Here is a 13,698-nt window from a genome sequence, read left to right as displayed (position 1 = left end):
GATGAATAAAATTCCGTAAAATAAAATTTTAAATTCACACTAATCAGTGAAATAGTAGACCAAATATAAGTGAATGGTAATAGTCTATGATAATAGCTCATATTAAAAATAATCAGTCCAGAAGAACAGAGTTAATTTATACTCAAAATCTCACATACGTAATTTTAATGGAAAATTATTAGATAGATTACAAGCTACTCTTACCTACTATTCAGTGTGACAAGTGGGCAAGTGAAGACTACTGCTGTAAAAGGAAACTCTTTTTTAAATTTATTTTTAATTGGAAGATAATTGATCTACAATGCAGTGTTGGTTATGTGTGTGTGTGTGTTAGTCTTTCAGTCCTGTCTGACTGTTTGTGACCTATGGAATGCAGCCCACTAGGCTACACTGTCCATAGGATTTTCCAGGCAAGAATATTGGAGTAGATTGCTATTCCTTTCTCCACTGGATCTTCCCTATCCAGGAATCGAACCCAGGTCTCCTGCACTGCAGGCAGTTTTTTTGCTGTCTGAGACACCAGAAAAGCCCAAAGTGTTGGTTAGGAATCTCTTAAAAAAGAAACATACAGGAAAGATGCAGAAATAACAAACAGAAGACTGAAAAGTATATATAAAAGAATTGAAGCTGAGAGAAATAAATACAAATTCAAAGCAACACAAAAAACCAGAAGGGTAAATAGTACCTGTCATAAAGTATCAAAATTTGTATGTTCTTTCCAGATCATCCTATTAAATCTCCTACCCACTCTATGCAGAGAACCTCTGAGAAAAAGATGGCAGGACCTTTGTGAGCTGGTTGCTCATTTTCATGGTCAAAGACTTTCAATTCAGTTCAGTTGCCCAGTTGTGTCCGACTCTTTGAAACCCCATGAATCACAAAACGCCAGGCCTCCCTGTCCATCACCAACTCCCGGAGTTCACTCAGACTCACGTCCATCGAGTCAGTGATGCCATCCAGCCATCTCATCCTCTGTCGTACCCTTCTCCTCCTGCCCCCAATCCCTCCCAGCATCAGAGTCTTTTCCAATGAGTCAACTCTTCACATGAGGTGGCCAAAGTATTGGAGTTTCAGCTTTAGCATCATTCCTTCCAAAGAAATCCCAGGGCTGATCTCCTTCAGAATGGACTGGTTGGATCTCCTTGCAGTCCAAGGGACTCTCAAGAGTTCTCCATAACCACATTTCAAAAGCATCAATTCTTTGGCACTCAGCCTTCTTCACAGTCCAACTCTCACATCCATACATGACCACTGGAAAAACCATAGCCTTGACTAGATGGACTTTTTTTGGCAAAGTAATGTCTCTGCTTTTGAAAATGCTGTCTAGGTTGGTCATAACTTTCCTTCCAAGGAGTAAGTGTCTTTTAATTTCATGGCTGCAGTTACCATCTGCAGTGATTTTGGAGCCCAGAAAAATAAAGTCTGACACTGTTTCCAATGTTTCCCCATCTATTTCCCATGAAATGATGGGACCAGATGTCATGATCTTCGTTTTCTGAATGTTGAGTTTTAAGCCAACTTTTTCACTCTCCACTTTCACTTTCATCAAGAGGCTTTTGAGTTCCTCTTCACTTTCTGCCATAAGGGTGGTGTCATCTGCATATCTGAGGTTATTGATATTTCTCCCAGCAATCTTGATTCTAGCTTCTGCTTTATCCAGTCCAGCATTTCTTATGATGTACTCTGCATAGAAGTTAAATAAGCAGGGTGACAGTATACAGCCTTTTCCTATTTGGAACCAGTCTGTTGTTCCATGTCCAGTTCTAACTGTTGCTTCCTGACCTGCATACAAATTTCTCAAAAGGCAGGTCAGGTGGTCTGGTATTCCCATCTCTTTCAGAATTTTCCACAGTTTATTGTGATCAACACAGTCAAAGGCTTTGGCATAGTCAATAAAGCAGAAATAGATGTTCTTCTGGAACTCTCTTGCTTTTTCCATGATCCAGCGGATGTTGGCAATTTGATCTCTGGTTCCTCTACCTTTTCTAAATCCAGCTTGAACATCTGGAAGTTCACAGTTCACATATTGCTGAAGCCTGACTTGGAGAATTTTGAGCATTACTTTACTAGCGTGTGAGATGACTGCAATTGTGTGGTAGTTTGAGCATTCTTTGGCATTGCCTTTCTTTGGGATTGGAATGAAAACTGACCTTTTCCAGTCTTGTGGCCACTGCTGAGTTTTCCAAATTTGCTGGCATATTGATGCAGCACTTTCACAGCATCATCTTTCAGGATTTGAAATAACTCAACTGGAATTCCATCACCTCCACTAGCTTTGTTCATAGTGATGCTTTCTAAGGCCCACTTGACTTCACATTCCAGGATGTCTGGGTCTAGGTGAGTGATCACACCACTGTGATTATCTGGGTCATGAAAATCTTTTTTGTACAGTTCTTCTGTGTGTTCTTTCCATCTCTTCTTAATATCTTCTGCTTCTGTTAGGTCCATACCATTTCTGTCCTTTATCAAGCCCAGCTTTGCATGAAATGTTCCCTAGGTAGCTCTAATTTTCTTGAAGAGATCTCTAGTCTTTCCCATTCTGTTGTTTTCCTCTGTTTCTTTGCATTGATCACTGAAGAAGGCTTTCTTATCTCTTCTTGCTATTCTTTGGAACTCTGCATTCAGATGCTTATATCTTTCCTTTTCTCCTTTGCTTTTCACTTCTCTTCTTTTCACAGCTATTTGTAAGGCTTTCCCAGACAGCCATTTTGCTTTTTTGTATTTCTTTTCCATGGGGATGCTCTTGATCCCTGTCTCCTGTATAGTGTCATGAACCTCATTCCATAGTTCATCAGGCATTCTATCTATCAGATGTAGGCCCTTAAATCTATTTCTCACTTCCACTATATAATCATAAGGGATTTGATTTAGGTCGTACCTGAATGATCTAGTGGTTTTCCCTACTTTCTTCAACTTAAGTCTGAATTTGGTAATAAGGAGTTCATGATCTGAGCCACAGTCAGCTCCTGGTCTTGTTTTTGTTGACTGTATAGAGTTTCTCCATCTTTGGCTGCAAAGAATATAATCAATCTGATTTTGGTGTTGACCATCTGGTGATGTGCATGTGTAGAGTCTTCTCTTGTGTTTTTGGAAGGGTGTGCTAAAATTCTAAAGAGTGGAGATCATTTCATTTTTAGCCAAGGATCTGAAGCTTCTCTTTCTCTATGGGAATTTCCCAATTTGTTGCCTGGATTAATGGATCAAAGTGGGACAGAGAAGCCTGCATGATTTGGGGGTTACCTGGTGCTGCAGTGACAAAATTGGAGACTTGAGAGCCTCTCTCATATAGCAGGTTTTCTCCTCAAATATCTGCTTAGTAAACATGCTGTCAATGGCAGGAGGCCAAAGAACTGTGTCAAACACCTTGGAAACAGAGTGGGTATTCCCTCATCCTCCTGACTGCTGAGCTACCAAAACATTCAGGTTTTCAATTATAAACTCTAAAAGCTCATAACACAGGGGCAGAGAAATCAGAGGTAGACTGAGTGCTACAAATACTGCAACCCAGACTTGTTACAGCTCAACTCTAGCTAGTTTAGACATCTGGGTGGTCTGAACCCCTTCTCCCACTTGCTTAACAAAACAGAATATAAATCCTTTCAGGTGTTAGAAAATGTATCTGGGATATCTTATTTTCTTATGCATCATTTTTCTCATTCAGTTAAAAATTGCATTGCATGTAAAGAGATGGATGACACAACAAATTTAAAAATTGAAAAAAGGAAGGTAAGAGAAGGCAGAGACACACATGCTAGATATGCTGGAGTTAGCAGATAAGGATTTTAACTATGAACAATGTGTTTAGGGGAAAAAGGGAAAGGAAAGAATCAAAATGTGAAAAGTGAAAAAAGTTAACAAATAATTGTAACTATAAGAAAATCAAAGGAACAGTTGCCAACTGAAAATAAAATATCTAGAATTAAGAACTGAATGAATAGGTTTAAAAGAATTTTAGACAGAACTGAACACAGCATTAGTGTCTTAGAGGAGTCCTAGAGTTGAGAGATGAGGAGGAGGAAAAGGAGAAGGAGGAGAAGGAAAAAGAAGGGGAATAGGAGAAGAAGAGAAACAGAGTGCAGCAGAAGTAATATTTGAAGATGTAATAATTAAGAATTTTTTTAAATGGTTGGAAGGCTATGAAAACCTCCACATCTACTAAAGCTGCAGAAAATCAAAGGAAAATGTCAAAAGTTACTGTTACTCTTTGGTGATGATTACTTTCTTTAATTCTTCAAGTTCCTTGAAATTTTGCTTTGCTGCTTTTGCCTTAGATGTAGCAGACACCACATTAAATTTTTACTGATTACCTTCAGGTGGTATATACTCTTTTCTGACCTTATATAGACTCACTCTACATTTATTGCTTCATCTTATAGAAAATACCTTAAGCTTTTATGTCTTCTTTGGTCCGTAAAACTCAACAGGCTGCTGAAAACCTCTCATGTTTTGCAGAATGTTGAGCTACAGATCAAGCCTGTGGTTACCTCCCTGCCCACAGACTCTAGTCTGTTTTTTGAGATCACTCTATTTACTGGAGTTTGCTTTCATCTCCACACTTGGAAACACACAAAAGCAGCTGTCAGAAGGGTGGTAGTAAAGATGATTTACTAAAGATTTAGTACCCTCAGGGACTTGGAGTACCTACAGGCCCAGGGAGAGAGATCTTTGGGTGACATTCTCCTAGAGGCTTATGGATGGGCTTCCTGCTGAAGCCCTGAGTGTAGTCGCAGGAATTGCATCCCTTTTACACTCTTTGACATTTTTAATGATCTTTCATATTTCCTCTCTCGCCTCAGTCATGGAGGTTCAGCCCTAGAACTCTGGGTGCTTCTGGAAAGAAATTGGTTTCCCCAGCAATATCAAGTGGGCACTAGCTCATTGCTTTCCTTTTCACCCATGAGAGAGGCGCCACCAGCTAGTTCAAATTTATGCTGTGTCACCTTGAGGTAAGGAGCAGCACTGGCAAAATCCTTTAATCCTCCCCAATAATTCAAACTTAACTTTTTTGGCTCCAACAGAGTAATGAACTCTTCCTTCAGGAATCCTGGACTTCTAACAATTTCTATAGGTATCTGTCCAAATGAGCACTCACCATGTTTCTTCATGTTTTCCCTGACCATGGCCCAGGGGGCTGGGACAGCTTCACTAGCTCCTGCTGGCTCCAGTCTGTACCAATGTCTACCCGCCTATTACTGGATGCCCAGGTGAGTGACCATCTTCCTGGTCCTTTGATATAAGTTATGGATCCCACAACTTTCACAGAGGCACTTTTAATCATGGATGTATGGTTAATTAGTTGTTAAAAAGAGAAGCAAATAGGAAGGAAGCAAACCACCATGATGCTGACATCACTCCCTCTTTGCCAAGACTTTTACACAATTAGCTGAAGTAGAGAAATTCTTTGAATAGTTCCATTTAAAATGACATATGGATGAATAGAAAATCTGAATAATTCTGATTTACTAAAAATATTGAATTTGTAGTTAAACCTTTCTACTATAACTTCAAAACAAAACAATTTCAAGTTCAGATGTATTTCAAAATAGTTAATAATGTGTGAAATTGAAATTCCCTGAATTTGAATGATGTTTTAAGAAGTACATGCTGAGGTTATCGGGTAAAGGAAACTGATGGGCATAGAAATTCTCACATGGTTCAGTGGGAAAAAAATCCCTGACTGAGGTATACCCTTTTTGCTTATATATTGTTCACTATGATTATACTTAAATAGTTATGTTTACTTAAAATATGTATTCTCCTTTATGGTTCTTGCCCCGATCTGAAACATGAATGAATAATGACAAAACCCATATTTTGTCATGAAATATCTAACGTTTGAAGTCAGTTTTTACTCCCTCCCTGCCATTGGAGACATATCACTCCAGGAGCATCCTGAGTACCAATAGCCCTTCCCTCTCTCTTACCTGAGCAGATCACAGAGGCCATGTTGCCATGAGAACAGTCAGAACCACCCAGGGCAGTCACAGGGCAACTGAACAGGAAAGACTCAGCCCCCAAACAGTGAAATCGGACTGTTGAGATCTGGTCATCTCTGCCACCAAGTGTGGTCCTCCGGGGGTGGAGATGGCGACTCCACAGCCGAGCTGATGACAGACAACATTGGCATTGGCCAGACTCCAGTGGGAGGCACAGAGCACTCTCCATTGTCCAGAAATGTTCATCTCCACCTGCCCCTCACACTGAGAAGGGCCGTTTGTCATGAGCCGGATTTCTGAGTACTCTGGTAGAAAAAGACAGGATTTCAGCAAAATCTCATGATTTCCTTACCCCAACAGAGTGCAGGGAGGTTAGTCCTGGTCTACATCTCACCTGAACAGGCAACCTGAGCAGCTCCACTGTGGTGACACTTGCCCCCTGGACAGGGTACTCTGGGGCAGACCCGGAGCTCAGGCTCCTCCCCCTCACACCTGAACTCCTCAGCCCAGACCTGGCCATCAGACTCTCTGAAGGGCATGTGTTTCAGGACAGATGCAACCTTGCCGCATCCCAGCTCTGCACAGATGACCTGGGCAGTGGAGAGTGTGAAATTCCCCTCAGATACTGGGATCCAGGCTTTTCCAGAATGTACTTCTACACGCCCTGAGCAGGGTCTATCCCCTCCAAACAGACTCACAGATCCTAAGATAAAAATAACGACAAACACAGTGAGCATTCATTTTCCTTGCTTGCAAATTGAAAGCAATATGTCACAGGCAATGGTGTGAAAACTTTCCAGGAGTTGAGCACGAACTGAGAATTTAACAGTTAGTGTCAGAGTTGCATTTTCATGACTAAGTTTCTAAAGAGAAACCCAGAAGCAGGGTCAATTTTGAATGACTAGATCCCAGCAAGGTATACTTTGAGGTTGGTTAGAAATGTGAATTCCTTATCTGAGGTCCAGGAAACTACAGGGACCAAGACAGATCATCTGTCTGGCTGAATGCCAGGTACATATATTTTATTTTGGTTAGAGAAGTTTCTCATTTAGGACCCTGGGATCTACAGAGCCCAGGAAAATAATGTGTAATGTGTGGGACATGAAGAGCAGAACCAAACCAGAGCAAAATGGCTGAGAGTGTAGAGATCTATCGTCTGGACAAAGTTAGAAAGCTTTTCTGAGGCTTTCTGCTACTAATTAATCAGTTTTTTTCTCCCATGAGCCACTCCTCAAGTGGCTTGGTGTAGAGAAAATCATGTAGGCTGGATCCATTAGTGCATGCCAACCTGTAGACAGATAATGGCTCAAGAGAAGAAATACTGACATAATAACTAATTCACTTTTAATGTACCAAATTTTATTTTTCTGATAATATTTGATGACAAAATATTCCAAGAATTTCTTAGATGACCTAAATGGGGAAAAAGATGAGTCTGTTCTATTAAGTAAGCTCAGAAAGTCACAGGAGAGAGAAGGGATGGTCTTAGACATTTCTCTTGAAAACTTGGTATTTGTCAACAAACCTGGGAGAGAATGAGTTCTGAATGGAAATTTATAAAACAGTGAGTTTGCCAAAGAGTTCCTACTACAGACTTTTCTTCTGAAACAGAAATCATAAAGAACCATAAGGAGTGATATTAATTGATTTTAATTCTATCATCATGCTAATTCTGTATTTATATCTGACATCAGTGAGATGATAAAAAAGGAGGGTCCCCAACCCTCATTTTCCCACAGAAACAGTGTGCCCCCAGCAACATGCCTGCCAACTTCAGACAGAACTGACTCAGAAACTGCTCCCTGATGTGGCACCAACCCTGCACCACCATGGTCCTGGGCAGTCCTGTCTGCCCAGTCATCCAGAAGGAGTCACACCATTTGTCATCCCTGACAACAGGACTGTCAACTGTGGACATGAGTGTGAGTGCAGATTCTAGTGCACCCTGCAACCTAGGCTCAGTCTCACTCTACTACACTAGGGAAGCAATCTTGCCCACCTCAGCACCCAGAGGAAGCGACACTCATCCATGCACCTGCCAACAGGGCCACTGACCAGAGACACAACAGCAGCCCCAGAAGCAGCTACATAACCTGACTCCAGCTTTGCTGGACCACAAGACCAAGGGCAGTCCTATCAGTTCAAGGACAAGGCAGTAGATATTTATTAGTTGAAATCAGATTTCAACAAATCTTTATTTGTTGAAATTCTGGAAGAAGTGTCTGCTCCTTCAAATGCACACTCACCAATGCAAGACTACACAGATCATGAAGAATCTGCAAAATAAGATGCCACTTAAGGAAACCAATAAAACTCTAGCAACTACTCTGAAGAAATGAAGATTTATGAACTGCTTGAGAAAAAATTCAAAATAATTGGTTCAAACTCAATGGCTACAATAGAACAGAAATAGACAACTGAACACCATCTGGAAAAGTATGTGAACAAATGGCAAAGTTTAACTAAAAAATAGAAAACACAGTGCTCACTTCAGCAGCACCTATACTAAAAAACAGAAAACACAAGAAGAAACCAGACAAAATTGCTCAAACTCAAGAATACAATAACTCAACTGAAAAATTCAAAACAGTGCTTCAGGCAAACTATTGTCCAAAAGAAAGAATCAGCAAACTTAAGGACAGGTTATTTCAAATTATCTTGTTAGAAGAACAAATCAAGTACTGATGTGAGACTTGGATCATAAAGAAGGCTGAACACCAAAGAATTGATGCTTTTGAATTGTGGTTCTGGAGAAGACTCTCGCGAGTCCCTTGGACGTTCAAGAGATCAAACCAGTCATTTCTAAAGGAAATCATCCCTGAATATTCATTGAAAGGACTGATGGAGAAGCTGAAGCTTCACATCAGTTTGGCCACCTGATGTGAAGAGCCGACTCACTAGAAAAGACCTTGATGCTAGGAAATATTAAGGCAAAGGAGATGGGGGTGGCAGAGGATGAGATAGTTAAATAGCATCACTGGCTTGGACATGAATCTGAGCAAACTCTGGGAGATAGTGAAGGACAGGGGAGCCTGGTGTGCTGCAGTCCACGGTGTCACAAAGAGTCAGACATGACTTAGTGACTGAACAGCAACAAGATGGGAAAAAGTGAAAATTATTCATACACAATGCATGGGAAACCGTACAGCAAAATTATTCATGCATTATGAGAGCCCCAATAGGAAAAAAGAAAGAGGCAGAAAGCTTATTTAAAGAACTAATGACTGAAAATTTCCCAAGTTTAGGGAGATAAAAAAGGACAACTTGATTTATGAAACCCAAAAGTTCATAGGTAGATAGAACCTGAAGAATTCCACACCAAGACTCGCTATAGTTAAATTATCAAAATTCAAGCACAAAGATAATTTTGAAAGCATTAAAAGAAAAGTGACTTGTTACATATAAGGGAGTTCCTGTCATAAAGCAGATTTCTCAGCAGAAACCTTGCTGACCAGAGAGAGTAGGGTAACGTATACAAAACACTTAGAGAGAAAAATTGCCAATTATCAACTCTTTATCTAGCAAACTGTCCTTTAAAAATGAAGAGAGTTTTTTTTTTTAAATTTTAAAAAAGCAAAAACTGAGGGGTTTCATCACCACTAATCTTGTCTTGCCTCTCATTAGTAAAGATAAATATGAAGAGAAGTACAGAATACTAATATACTGTAATCTCAGCACATGTATTTAACCATGTTTTGTAAGTCAAAAGTCAAACACAGCAAGAATAACTATAACCACAGAAATTTGCTGGTGGAAAAAGAATATGTGAAGAAATAAAATCTGATGTCAATGATATAAAGTGTTGGGGGGATAGTAAAATACAGAGTTTCCATGTGCTATTAAATTTAAGTTGTTACCTTAATTGTACTTAACTTCAGTTATAGACTATTACAGCTATCAATTGCTTGATGCAAGTTCCCAGGTAACCACAATTAAAAGTATAGTGGATAACAAGATAAGGAGAAAAGAGTCAGAGCATGGCACTATGAAAAATCACTTCACAAAGAAAGCAATGGAAGGGAAGAACAAGAGAACTACAAAACAGACGTAAAATAATGAGCAAAGTAGTAACAATAAGTCCTGACCTTTCAATAATGATTTTAAATGTAAATGTATTGAACCTTCCAAATGAAAAATGTTGAGTGGCCTGAGTAGATTAAAAAACAAGACCCAACTACATAGTTTAGATTTCATGACACATATAGGATGAAAGTGAAGAGGTAGAGACAGAGATTCCATGCAAATAGTAATCAAAAGAAAGCAGTCAGGCAAAAGAGAAGTTAAGCCAAAACCATTACAGGCGACATAATGATTAAATAGTTCAATAAGACTCAATAACCCATGTTATTACATATATATTCAATATATGCCCCCAACATCAAAAATGTAAATAAACAAAGCCAACATTGACAGATTTTAAGGAGAAACAGAAGCAATACAAAAATATCCCACTGTTTATAATGGATGGATTGTTCAGACAGAAAATCAATAAGAAAACAACAGAACTGAGCAACACTATAGGCCAAATGGCATTACTAGACACACAGTGCCCATTCACCCAATACACTGACCCATAGAGCACATTTTTACCCAATGTATAGAAAAATACACATTCTTCTCAGTCACACATGAAATATTCTCCAGGACATGCTAGATCACAAACAAGTCTCAGAAAATTTAAGAATATCAAAATAATTCAAGTGTCTTTGCTGACCAAAATGGGAGCTAGAAATCAAGAATGAAAAGAAAACAGGAAAAATTCGTAAATATATGAAAACTAAATGACACACTCATATTTTGAGGCTTTTCTCTATTTATATAAAGAATGCTATTGAGATTTTGATAGGGATTGCATCAAGTCTATAGATTACTTTGAGCAGTATAGATATTTCAGCGATATTAATTCTTTCAATCTATTAACACAGAATGATTTTCCAATTATTTGTATCTTTTTAATTTTCCTTCATGTGGGTTTAATGTATTAAACATTTTATAATGTTAAAAGAAACTGACATTTTTTTAAAAAGGTAGAAGATGAAAGTAGAGAGCAAGCAAGCCATTATTTGGAGAGCTCCCAGTTGGAGAAAACTAAGATCATGGCATCCAGTCCCATCACTTCATGGCAAATAGATGGGAAAACAATGGAAACAGTGACAGACTTTATTTTGGGGGACTCCAAAATCACTGCAGATGATGACTGCAGCCATGAAACTAAAAGATGTTTGCTCCTTGGAAGAAAAGCTATGACCAATCTAGACAGCATATTAAAAAGCAGAGACATTACTTTGCTGACACAAGGCAATGACAACCTACTCCAGTACTCTTGCCTGGAAAATCCCATGGAGAGAGGAGCCTGGTAGGCTGCAGTCCATGAGGTCGCTAAGAGTTGGACACGACTGAGCAACTTTGCTTTCACTTTTCACTTTCATGCATTGGAGAAGGAAATGGCAACCCACTCCAGTGTTCTTGCCTGGAGAATCCCAGGGACAGGGGAGCCTGGCAGGCTGCCGTCTCTGGGGTTGCACAGAGTTGGACACGACTGAAGCGACTTAGCAGTAGCAGCATGGTTTATCCAATAGTCATGTATGGATGTGAGAGTTGGATTAGAAAGAAAGCTGAGCATTGAAGAATTGATGCTTTTGAACTGTGGTGTTGGAGAAGACTCTTGAGAGTCCCTTGGACTGCAAGGAGATCCAACCAGTTCATCCTAAAGGAAATCAGTCCTGAATATTCATTGGAAGGACTGATGCTGAAGCTGAAACTCCAATACTTTGGCCACATGATGTGAAGAACTGACTCATTGGAAAAGACCCTGATGTTGGGAAAGATTGAAGGCGGGAGGAGAAGGGGATGACAGAGGATGAGATGATTGGATGGCACCGCCAACTCAATGGCCATGAGTAAATTCTGGGAGTTGGTGATGGACAGGAAAGCCTGGCATGCTGCAGTCCATGGGGTTGCAAAGAGTCAGACATGACTGAGCGACTGAACTTAAGTTGCATAAGCCTCAATAGTGATAAGACACATAAATATTTGGGGAAAGTATTAGTTGAATCAGTTTTTAGCATATTTCATCACCCTCTGGTCATCCTATCTATCACCTAACCCTGGATTTTTGTCATTTCTCCCGTTTCACACAAGTAAACATGATCTTAAATATATAAATGTTTATTGATTTAAAGATGGGTTTGTCAAAAAGGTAAGCAACTGCTATAGAAGTGAAGGGTAGGTATATAGGTGGGGTTTGTGGCAAGTAAGGTGAGATCATAAAAATTTTTTAAACTAAGGAGGGCAACCAAAATGACAATGTATCAGTGGTCATCCAAGGAGCATATTTTGAAAAGAATAAAAGGAAATCAATTACTTAATTTTTTAAAATTCCCTTGTTTCTGAGTATATTCTGATTATTTATTGCTAGAGTTCTTTCTGGTAAAAGACTACCTAGTAATGCTTGAATCCAGTCAAAAAACTAGACTTCCAAAGAAGAAAAATATAACCCATAAAAAAATTTTAAATGAGCAATCATTAAAAGCAAATTCAGAAATTACAGAGGTGATTTAATTGGCTGATAAGGTCTTTAAACCTCTAATATAAATATACCTACTGAGGCATAAAAACAAAGTAGAGAAAAAATAAGCAAATGGAGCTTCTAAAACTAAAATACAATATCTGGAATGAAAATGTATCTGGATTAACTTAACAAGACACAAGACATTGCAAAATTAAAGAATTGGGAATTCAACACATAGCAATTGACTATCCAAATTGAAGTAGAGAGAGAAAAATACAAGTAGAAATTAGTATCATGAAGGATAATATCAAACCATGTAAAATATGTTATTTGGAGATTCAGAATAAAGGATAAGTAGAAAAAAATTTTTTTTAAATGATAGATGGAATTTTTCCAAATTTAATGAAGCTATAAACCCACTGATCCAAGAGGCTAAACAAACCTCAAACAAGATAAACTAAATAAAACCACCTAGGGCACTTGATCAGAGAAGGCAATGGCACCCCAATCCAGTACTCTTGCCTGGAAAATCCATGGACAGAGGAGCCTGGTAGGCTGCAGTCCATGGGGTCGCTAAGAGTCGGGAATGACTGAGCGACTTCACTTTGACTTTTCACTTTCATGCATTGGAGAAAGAAATGGCAACCCACTCCAGTGTTCTTGCCTGGAGAATCCTAGGGACGGGGAGGTTTGGTGGGCTGCTGTCTCTGGGGTCGCACAGAATCGGACATGACTGAAGCAACTTAGCAGCAGTAGCAGCAGCAGGGCACTTGATAATATATTGCTGAAATCCATTCATAAACAAAAATAACTCTTAAGAGCAGTCAGGAAATTTTGACACACTATATATAGGGGAACAATGTTAAGTATTACTGACTTCTTGTTTGAAGTGATGCAAGTCAGATAATTCAGACACTTTTGAAAATAACTCAAACCTGAAAGAAAGTTAAAGTGTTTTCAGATGAATAACAGAGGATAGAATGTGAGGCTATCAGACATACACTACACAAAAATGTTATCTAAAGGTCTAAAAGTTAAAGGAAAGTGATAATAAATGAAAGCTTGAATCTACCCAAAGCAATAAAACCTGCATTAAATGATAATTCTGCAAGTAAATATTTTAAAAACTTCTTCTCATTTTTAAAATACTACAGTATTTAAGACAAAAATAACAATTTTGTATTACAAAATCATAATAGATTTATAAGTAGAATATATGACAACAGTAAATAATAAGTAAATATATGACAA

The 13,698-nt window shown here is 38.8% G+C and overlaps 1 protein-coding gene across 1 annotated transcript in view; it reads right to left on the bottom strand.

Annotated features, from left to right (window-relative positions):
• Positions 1-13,698, bottom strand: part of LOC112446748 (antigen WC1.1-like) — a 29,453-nt gene that overhangs the window by 1,238 nt on the left and 14,517 nt on the right. Inside the window, 3 exon segments of the mRNA XM_059887278.1 lie at positions 5,925-6,056; positions 6,059-6,241; positions 6,331-6,639. Coding sequence (XP_059743261.1) covers positions 5,925-6,056; positions 6,059-6,241; positions 6,331-6,639 — 624 coding nt within the window.

The sequence above is a fragment of the Bos taurus genome, chromosome 5 (genome assembly GCF_002263795.3).
Source record: "Bos taurus isolate L1 Dominette 01449 registration number 42190680 breed Hereford chromosome 5, ARS-UCD2.0, whole genome shotgun sequence".
Taxonomy (NCBI): domain Eukaryota; kingdom Metazoa; phylum Chordata; class Mammalia; order Artiodactyla; family Bovidae; genus Bos; species Bos taurus.
Note: the sequence above shows the minus strand (reverse complement) of the source record. Positions and strands in the feature narration are given on the sequence as shown.